This window comes from Nicotiana sylvestris, chromosome 10 (genome assembly GCF_000393655.2).
Source record: "Nicotiana sylvestris chromosome 10, ASM39365v2, whole genome shotgun sequence".
Classification (NCBI taxonomy): Eukaryota; Viridiplantae; Streptophyta; class Magnoliopsida; order Solanales; family Solanaceae; genus Nicotiana; species Nicotiana sylvestris.
The window spans coordinates 46,157,423-46,168,596 of record NC_091066.1 but is presented as its reverse complement, the minus strand read 5'-3'; the positions used below and the strand labels follow the sequence as shown (position 1 = coordinate 46,168,596).

At 34.9% G+C, this 11,174-nt stretch overlaps 1 protein-coding gene across 1 annotated transcript; it reads right to left on the bottom strand.

Annotated features, from left to right (window-relative positions):
- Positions 1–9,885: 9,885 nt before the first annotated feature.
- LOC138879280 (uncharacterized) lies at positions 9,886–10,227 on the bottom strand. The gene has a single exon (XM_070158887.1). It carries the CDS (start codon positions 10,225–10,227, stop codon positions 9,886–9,888), a length of 342 nt encoding a protein of 113 aa, XP_070014988.1.
- Positions 10,228–11,174: the final 947 nt, after the last annotated feature.

Here is an 11,174-nt window from a genome sequence, read left to right as displayed (position 1 = left end):
AATGCCTATAGAAGAACCTATAAGACTACAAGAAGGAGGAAGTAAGGGTAAAATATTAAATATAGCAGCTCATGATCCACAAATGTGGAACTCAGTAATAGACCTATGGAAAGGAATAGTAGTAGCAGACTTTATAAAAACTTATAATGACACAGACGCAGAAACAATGTATAAATATATGGAGACCTTCTTAGGAGAATCAACAAAGGGCTTATGGGAAGCCTATAAATCAGAATTTCCACAAGATTTTCAAATGTTAATAGCAATTGGACCAAATCCTTATAATTTTACAAATAAAATACATACCTTGATTACAGGCGAAGATCCAAATAGTGGATTAGTGGTATTACAAAAGAACGCTTTAATAAAATTAGAACAATTAAGTATAAGCAGTTGGTTTCATATAAAAAAATTTAAATGATTATTTTTATTACTGTACTATTAGTGGAAATGCTTTTGATCAAGATCTAGGTAAAAAGTTATTTAATAAGCTACCAGGAGTCTTAGGAAGAGAAATAGAAGAACGATGATATAAAAGGGAAGGTGTAATACAAAATCCACAAGCAAAATGGTCTATAGGGCACAAAGTACAACATATAATGGAAATACTACAAGAAAAATGTACCAATTTACAGATACCAAAACAACTAAAACAGAATAATATGAGTTTCTGTAGATCAACTGTGTATACAACACAAAGCTATGACAAAAATGAATATAGAAAGAAGAAATATAGAAAATATAGACCTCAATACAACAAGGGATACAATAGAAAAAATTATTATCTTAGAAAATCATCAGCTAGAAAACCCTACCTAGATAGGAATAGACATGTTAGAAAGTATAGAACAAATAGAAAATATAAAAATAAACTAGAATATTTTACTTGCGGTAGTGTAGAACACTTAGCAAATACATGCCCACAAAGAATTAATAATAAAATAAGAAATTCACAGTTAATAGAAGATTTTCAAGAAACCCTAATAAATATAGATGAATATATGTCAGATAACGAAAGTATATACTCTATAGTAAGCGTAGATATAGAAGAAAAAAACTCAAATAGATACCTTAGAATCAGAAGAGGAAGAATTAATAAATGGAATAGGATTAGAAAAATTAGATTTAGAAGAAAATACCTATGTAAATATATCAGAAGAATGTAACCATAATTTTGAATGAAATAAAGGATTAGATAGTAATCAGTGTTTTATATGCAAATGGTACCCTAGTAGAAATAAAAGAGCTAAATGTAAATTATGCTATCTAGAAGGATGTATTTCATGTATAGAAAAAGATTTTGAAACAAAATAATAAAGAAGAAAAATACCAAGAAATAAATGATCATACCACAAATTTGAGAATAATGACATTAGAAGCTAGAATAAATGAACTAGAAAAAGGAATACAGAAAATGGAAAAAGGAAAAGAGAAATTAGAAGATATAAAAGAAAATATAACAACAGTAGAAGAAGAACTAATGAGGATAGAAAATTATGATACACTAATATGTAATGAAGATAAAAAATTAAGTACAATAAAGATTTTAGGAAGAATCAAAATAGAAGATTATGAAATAGAAACGTTAGCTCCAGTAGATTCCGGGGGCACAAGATGTATAATAAATAAAAAGATAGTTCCCCCAAATCTAATCAAAACCTTAGAAAAGCCAGTTGCAGCTATGCAGATGGATGGAACTCATAATATATACAGACATTATATAGATAAATCACAGATTAGCTTTATAAATACATGTTTAGATTTCTATAAACCCAGCTACAAGGTAGATAAAATCTGGGTAAGAGACTTAAACATAAATGTAGACTTTGTACTAGGATTAAGTTTTATATTACATAATAATGGTAGCTGTCTACTCGGAAGAGATGGAGTAATATTCTTTAAAAATATTACACAAACACCAGTACAAACAATAGAAACTGCAACCAAGATAAGAACACGACTGAACACAAGCCAGAAAAACTTGCAAGAAAATCAAAAAGAATATTGTAAAGAGTGTAAAGAAAAAAATACATGCTGTAAGATTAAAGAAGAATCTAAAACCTTAATACTAGAAGAAAATGAAGATAGAGATATATTAGAAAAAGACTATACTATAATAGATATTGAAACAGAATTATACAATTTTAAAACAGGACTACAAAAAATAGGAATAATAAAGAACGAAAAGGATCTAGATAATATACTAAAAATATTAGATGAAATAGAAATAATAGGAGAAAAACCTTTAAAACATTGGGAAAACAATAAAGTTATGTGTAAACTAGATATAATTAATCAAGAATATATAATTAAAATAGTCTCAATAGAAGCTACAAATCAAGATCTAGAAAACTTCGCTATTCAAATTAAAGAACCTATAAATTTAGGAATAATAAGAAGATCCACTTCTAACACGCAGGTCAGCATCCTTTATGGTTAGAAACCATAGTGAGATAGTAAGAGGAATAGCGAGAATGGTAATAAACTACAAAAGACTTAATGATATCACTAGAACAGATGGATATATGTTACCTGATAAAATAGAACTAATAAATAGAATACAAGGAAAAAGGATATTCAGTAAGTTTGACTGTAAATCAGGGTATTGGAAAGTAAAGATGCATGAAGAAAGCATTGAGTGGACTGCATTTACTTGTCCAGAAGGACACTTCGAATGGCTAGTAATGTCGTTCGGACTAAAAACAGCTCCACCAATTTTTCAACGAAAAATGGATAGTATATTTGGAGAATATAAGAGATTTGTTTTAGTATATGTAGATAATATACTAGTATTTAGTAAGGATATTAAAGAACATTTAGGACATTAACAGACAATATTTAGATTATTTGTAGATAATGGAATAATAATTATTAAAAAGAAGATGGAACTATGTAAAAATTATATAAATTTTCTAGGAGTAATCTTAGGGGATGGAAAAATTAAATTACAACCCCATATAGTTAAAAAGACCCTAGAAATGCCAGATAAATTAGATAGTACCAAAGAGCTACAAAAGTTTTTGGGAATAGTAAATTATGCGAGAAACTTTATTAAAGACTTAGGAAAAATATCAGGACCATTATATGCTAAGACAGGAGATACATGACAAAAACATTTTAATACAGAAGACATTAAATTAGTACAAAAAATTTAAGAAAAAATAAAAAATATTCCTGATTTTAATATGCCACTAGAAACAGACTACTTGATAATAAAAACAGACGGTAGTTTTGAAGGATGTGGAGCAGTTCTAAAAGCAAAACCAAATAATATAGTGATAAGAGCACAGAAAAAATATGTGCTTATCAAAGTGGTAAATATAAAGAAAAAGGAAATATGAGTAGTATAGATGCAGACTATCCGTAATTTACGGATTAAATAGTTTTAAATTATATATATTAAATAAACAAGAAGTAACAATTAGAACTGATTGCGAAGCCATAGTTAAATTTCACAATAAGATAAATGCAAAGAATAGTAGTAGAAGAAGATGATTCAATTTTATTGATACTATATCAATATATAATCTGATTTTTGAACATATTAAAGGAAAAGATAATAATTTAGCAGATCAGTTAAGTAGGCTTAAAATTACTGTCAATTAATAAACAAGTATTTTACATGTACAACATGAGACCAACAGTTTCCAAGACTGAAGACAAAGGGAATGGCATTCAGGCCTCACCCTCGGACCAATATGGAAAGAATAAATTTTGAAAAACATAATTAATATTTTTCCACCATCAAACATGTCATTTAGAGTCCTTTGATAGAATATAATAAGAAAGACACTAAATATTTTATAGCTTCTCTTAATGCCTTAGGACAATATTTTACAGATAAAAACCAAGACAAAAGATTTAAGTATTATGTGTTTATACATGGTAAGACAAATGGTATTTTTCAAACATGGTTACAAGTACTAGATTCCATTAAGGATATAGAAAAATAACTTTTTAAGGGTTTTAATGATTTTACTGAAACATTAGATTATGCAAGAGGAATACTAGGACCAAACTACTATATCTCCCCAACACTCAGACAAAACCCAGAAAAAACCCCTCAATACAATATCCGATAAGACAATGACAAGATAATATTCTGTGATCATTGTTCATCAATGACAGAAGCCTTTAAACGAATAAACCAGAAAAATGAAACCCTGGCACAAGAGAAGACAAAACTCATAGAGCAGGTAAAGGTATTGGAACATAGGGTACAAGCGTTGAGAGTTGAATTATCCCAGACTCGAGTTATTTCTCAACAAGATACAGATATTGAACAGTCCAAAACAGAGTTCTCCATCTCAAACAAAAATGGATGAGAATGGTGTGCATTCCCCAATGAATGCAGCAAAATTCACTGTATCGGATAATGATACAGCTAGTCCGGTTCAAACAGTAACCGGTAAAGCACATCAAATCCGTTTATGACTGTCACTTTGCCAAAAAGTGAAGATGAAGGTTCATCGAGAATAAAACTACCTACAACATTAACACAAGGAGAAGCGTTAAAAAAGAAGAGTATAATTTAAGAAAAAAAAATAGAAAATATAATAAAATAGATATTAGAAAACTTTTTCAAGATAAGGAAGAACAAGACAAACACATGGTTAAGAATCCAAGTCCAAGACCAAGTCCAAATCTATGTCCAAATCCAGAAAGGACCCAAAGTTCAGGAGAAGATGATAACTATGAAGACAACCTAAATTATCAAGATGCTCAATATCCATATGAAGATGAGTCAGAAATGAGTTTCGATTCAATAGCTATACATAACTTAGACACATAAAAATAAAGTCCCAGTTAAACAACAATTAAAGAGCACCAAAGAGAAAGGAAACAAGGCTGGTATACTGAGCAATAATGATAGCATACCAATGAGAAAAACAAGAAGGAAAAGAAGATGTGACAGAGAAATACTAGCTGTGCTAAAAGACAAAAGTGACAAGTGACATAAAGTAAAGAAGGTGTGACAAGAGGTAATGTTAGTTGTGATAAAAGACAAGTTAAAATTTAGAGTGGAAGAAAAAGTTACAAACACGGAAGGAATCTCTGACCAAGCCATGTGAAGATGGGACTCAATGAAGTACCCTGCAAGGTTGGACAAGATAGATTTCGAAAGAGTTTGGAATTCGTTTTTCAAATCCATTCCAAATTTAACTATAAAAAGGAGAAGAAAGCAGAAGAAAAACAAGATCGAAGAGAAAAAAAAATACTCTGAAGAAAGCCCATCCAACCAACCTTTTCATCGTCAACCCCCTTTCTAAAACCCTTTGTAAAATATTTTCTTATGAATACTTTAGTAGTTCCTCCTCTAAGCTTGTAAGATAATAAGGCCTTATACTTATGTGTGATTATTTTTAATTCCCAAAGCTCAGTAGACTTTTTTGGGTTTCCCGAAAGGGAAATCTCTCTCCTATAAGCATGTAAGTTACTCATCTTTTATCTAAATTATGTTCCTGCTAGATATTACCCCTGTTTATTTTAAAATTTTTTGTTATTCGGTATAGTTTTATGTTTCATGTTCATATGAATGATTATTAGATATCACTCTTATATTATGGTTAGCTTCCCAATTTCTTAACAATTATGATGGATTAACCTGTAAATTCCTAGGAGAAACTGGTTAAGTAAACCCCAAAAATAATTAAGCAGGGTATAAGTGTTTAACCATGGCCGGGGTGAGGTTAAAGAAATAAGAGTTAAGAAAAGTGTTAAAATCTTTAAAAGATTGGGAAGAAGAGATGAACAGAGTGGATTAAAAAAAAAAGATGAACAGAGTAGATTAAAAAAAAAGTAAAGGGGTAATCTCAGTTCATAATTTAGATAATATGGGAACTATACAAGTCTATAGAATAAAAGAGAGAGAGTACCGAGTAGGATTTTCACAACATAAGAGTTTAATCGCAAAAAATAATTTTATTGTTAATGTCCAACAATCGTAACTACTATACAAATCCAGAAAGCTTTGCTAGGAGCCTTACTCAAAGTTTGGAAGAATTTATAATAGACGTAGAAACCAGATTTTATTCAATAGTAGATTTGTCCGTACATTTTATATATCTACAAGACAATAGTAATATCTGTTCAGATATATATAAAAAACAAATACATCTGATATTGTTAATATTATCATACCATCAGTCATATCATCTATACCATCTAAGAAGACGATTTTAATTTCGACTTTAAGACGATTTTAATTTAGACTTTAACTACCTCTCTTATTTCTTAACTCTTTTCATCTATACCATCTACCCCTCTTATATTGGTATCTTTCACCTATACCATCTACCCAAACGTTAGAATCACAACTAAGTTTCTTTGAATCAGATATTTTAAATACAGAAGATTTTATCCTTGAAATAGAAAGAATTAATATTCAAATACAACAAGAAAAAGATATATATATATATATATATATATATATAACGGTATCAATGTTGTTAAATTTAAGGGGTGTAACAGCTAACCAGTCCAATCCCTCGTATAGGCCATCCCCTCTAAGAGCACATGTACCTTGTATATGCCATTTTCAGGTTTCAAGCTCATAGAGACCAAGTCTTTCACACACTTCCTTTGGTGTCATTGCTCCTTTTTGGATAAAAGAAGATATTCAAGATTAAAAAAAATGTTCTACCCAATACTAAAGGAAGGAAATGGTATGGGGATAAATGAAATTTCCAATTTCTTGCAACTACTTGACTACATTAAACATTTATTTTTTTAAATGATAAATATTATAGAATTAGAATAGCACAAAAATTGTGCATGTTTACAATCTATGCAGATTCTCTGTACATTATTACTAGGGTCTTTGAATCATTTACAAAATCCATCTTACCACAATTTCTTGCTTTGACACTCTATAGCTTTTAACTGATAAAATGCTTGCTTTTAACAACACTTTTCTAGAAGCTCACTCAGCTACAAGAATCAGCATCCAGGCAGAGCCGAGCAATTCAATGACTATGGAGGTGTCACGATCCCAGTTCTCCCTCCGTGAACTATCGTGACGGTACCTAATCTCTACGACTAGGTAAACCTAACAAGTGCGGAAAAAGGAAAAATAATAGATAAAACAATAAAGACTGCAGAATAAACAAAATGAAGGTTTAAAATGCCGCTCGGCATATACAAATATAAACTCTCAAACTGAACAACTTTTCTCCAAATCCGGAAACCCATGAATCACAAGATACGAATATAATAAAAATACTCTAACTCCAGAATGTCTACATCAACCGAAAAGATAGAATGGCTATTACTACAAGATAGAATGGAAAGGGACTCCTCGATCCGCGGACGTGACAGATATACCTCGAAGTCTCTGGAGCAGTCTCCTTGCCTCAAGGGTGATAGGACTTAGGCGAAGTTCCTGGATATGGATATGAAAAACATGCACAGAAAGGGCATGAGTACACCACAGCAGTACTCAGTAAGTGACAAGCCTAACCTCGGTTGGGTAGTGACGAGGAAGGTCAGGGCCCTACTAAGGTTAAATAAAATATAAGGTTTAATAGTATAGAAATAAACAACATAAATAAATACAACAGTAAAAGTAACACAGGATATAAAGGATCGCAACAACTACTTCAGAGGCAAAGTAAACACAGAAAGAGATATAACTCAACACAAAAGGTAACAACCGAGGATCTCCCAGGATACCATCCTGTAGTCCCAAATATAAATATCCAGTGGATCTTCTGGGATACCGTCCCGTAGTCCAACTCATAATGCGAGGGGATCTCCCGGAATACCGATCCGTAGTCCCAAATGTAAATACTTAGTACAGGGGGAATCTACCTGGTACAGTCCCGTAGTTCTAATGTAAATGTGCAGGGGGATCAACCGGAAAATCATTCCTTAGTCCCAAAGTAAACAAACAGGGGGGATCTCCCGGGATACCGTCCCGTAGTCCCAAAGTAAACACACAGCAAGAAGACGTACACAGTTCACTTCAAGTTCCATACCAAGATAAAGCAGGTATATCTAACCTAGCATGCTGCACGTAATTAAAATAAGGCAGATTGAGCAAGTAAGACAGTTAAGTCAATTAGACATGCTTTCCTAAGCTAACAGCATGCTTAAATTGCAAATAATATAAACAGGAAAGGAAACATACTAGTAACTACTAAATGAAAATCGGATTTCTAACAATTAGCACAAGTACGCACTCGTCACCTCAAGTACAAGGCATTTCAATTATCAATAATACCAAATCCTAAGGGGAAGGTCCCCCACACAAGGTTAGGCAAGCCACTTACCTCGAACCAGCTCAAAATCAACTCGAAACCACGTTCTTGCTACGAGTACTCGACTCCAAATGGCCCAAATCTATTCAATTAAATTGCATAATGTAAATAACACTTCAAGTAACTGATTCTACAATTAAATTTTAAGCTAATACGCGAAATTAGGTAAAATGACCAAAACGCCCCTCGGGCCACCTCTCGGAATCAGGTAAAATTTATATTGTCAGAATCCTCATACTCTTCCGAGTTCATGCATACCAAAATTATCCAAATCCAAGGCCAAATTCTCAATCAAAATTCGAATTCTAGGTCCAAGAACTTTCTTTCAACTTTTCCCCAATTTTCATCTCCAATCCGAAATTAAATGATAAAAGTAATTAAGATTGATGGAATATGACTAGAAAGGGTTAAAGAATTGTTACCTAATGATTTCCTCTTCAATTTTGTCCCAAAATCGCCCTTTCCCAATCTCCAATTTGATTTTTCCAAGTTTTGAACCAAACCCTCGAAATTTCATATTTCTGCCCAGCGATTACCGCATCCGTGGTCAAGGGAGCGCACCTGCGGTCCCGCACCTGCGGTCCCGCACCTGCGGTCCCGCACCTGCGGAAGAATGCATCGCAGCTGCTAAAAATCACTTAATGGACTGGGTTTGCATTTGCGGTCGCTTGACCGCATCTACGACACCGCATTTGCGAAAACCCAGCCGCACCTGCAGATCCTGGAGCTTTGGGCCAAACTCGCTTCTGCGTCCACATAGCCGCTTCTGCGGCACCGCACCTGCGGTCCCACACACGCAGGTGCGGTTATGACAGGTTCAGCAAATTCCAATTCTTCCCAAGTCGAATTCCACTTCCGTTAAGCACCCGAAACTCACCCGAGGCCCCTGGGTCCTCAACCAATTATACCAACCAGTCCTAAAACATCAAACGAACTTATTCCAACCCTGGAATCACATCAAACAACGCTAAAACCACAAATCACTCTTCAATCCAAGCCTAAGAATTTCCAAAACTTCCAAATTACACTTTCGATCAAAAAGTCTATCAAACCTCGTCCAAATGACCTGAAATTTTGCACACACGTCACATTAAACCCTACGGAGCTACTCCAGCTTCCAAAATTCCATTTCGACCCTCGGATTGAAATCTCACTATCGAACCGGAAACTTCAAAAATTTGGCTTTCGGCATTTCAAGCCTAAATTTGCTACGGACCTCCAAAACACAATTCGATCATGCCCCTAAGCCCGCAATCACACAACAGAGTTAACGGAAATGACAGAATTCCATTCCAAGGCCATCTTCACACTGCTCCGACTACGGTCAAATTTCCAAAACTTAAGCTCTCATTTAGGGACTAAGTGTCAAAAAACTCTCCAAAACTCAAAATCGAACATCCCGACAAATCAATATAGCAGAAATAAACAAGGGGAAAGCAGTTAATAGGGGATCAGGGCATAAATTCTTAAAACGACCGACCGGGTCGTTACATCCTCCCACACATAAACATCGTTCGTCCTCGAACGAGCATAGAGACATACCTGAAGTAGTGAAAAGATGAGGGTAACGGCTGTGCATATCTTGCTCGGTCTCCCAGGTCACCTCCTCGACCGGATGACCCCGCCATTAAACCTTCACTGATGCAATGTTCTTTGACCTCAGCTTTCGAATTTGCCTGTCCAATATCACCACTAGCTTCTCAACATAAGATAGATCCTTGTCCAAATGGACTGAACTGAACTCCAACACGTGCGACGGATCACCGTGATACCTTTGGAGCATCAAAACACGAAATACCGGATGAACCCCTGCCAAGCTGGGAGGTAAGGCAAGCTCATAAGCAACCTCCCCAACACGCCCGCAATATCTTAAAAGGGCCAATAACCTCGAACTTAACTTCCCCTTCTTCCCAAATCTCGTTACACCCTTCATAGGCAAAACCCGAAGTAGAACCCGCTCTCCAACCATATAGAAAACATCACGAACCTTCCGGTCTGTGTAACTCTTCTATCTGGACTGGGCTGTACGGAGTCTATCCTGAATTACCTTAACCTTCTCCAAAGCATTCTGAACCAAGTCTATGCCCAATAATCTAGCCTCACCCAGCTCAAACCAACCCACCGGGGATCTACACCGCCTACGATATAAAGCCTCATACGGTGCAATCTTAATGCTGGACTAATATCTATTGTTGTAGGTAAACTCCGCCAATGGCAAGAACTGATCCCAAAACCCTCCAAACTTAATCACACATGCACAGAGCATATCCTCAAGAATCTGAATAGTGCGCTCGGATTGTCCGTCCGTCTGAGGGTGAAATATTGTACTCAACTCCACTCGAGTACCCAACTCATGCTAAATGACCCTCCAAAACCGTGATGTGAACTGAGTACCTCTATTTGAAATGATGGAAACTGGAATACCATGCAGACGAACAATCTCCTGGATATAAATCTCCGCCAACCGCTCCGAAGAATAAGTAGTACACACAGGAATGAAGTGTGTGGACTTGGTCAGCCGATCCACAATCACCCAAATAGCATCGAACTTTCTCAAAGTCCGTGGGAGTCCAACTACAAAGTCTATAGTGATCCGCTCCCACTTCCACTCCGAAATCTCTATCTGCTGAAGCAACCCACCCGATCTCTGGTGCTCATACTTTACCTGCTGACAGTTGAGGCACCGAGCTATAAATCCAACTATATCTTTCTTCATCCGCCTCCACCAATAGTGTTGCCTCAAATCCTGATACATCTTTGCGGCACCCGGATGAATAAAATACTATAAACTATGGGCCTCCTGTAGAATCAACTCCCAAAGCCCATCAACATTGAGTACACAAATCCGACCCTGCATCCTCAATACCCCGTCATCACCAATAGTTACATCTCTGGCATCACCATGCTGAACCTTGT

Excerpts from the sequence above, each read along its gene's own strand:
- LOC138879280 (XM_070158887.1), bottom strand. The coding sequence starts at position 10,227 with ATGGTTGGAGAGCGGGTTCTACTTCGGGTTTTGCCTATGAAGGGTGTA.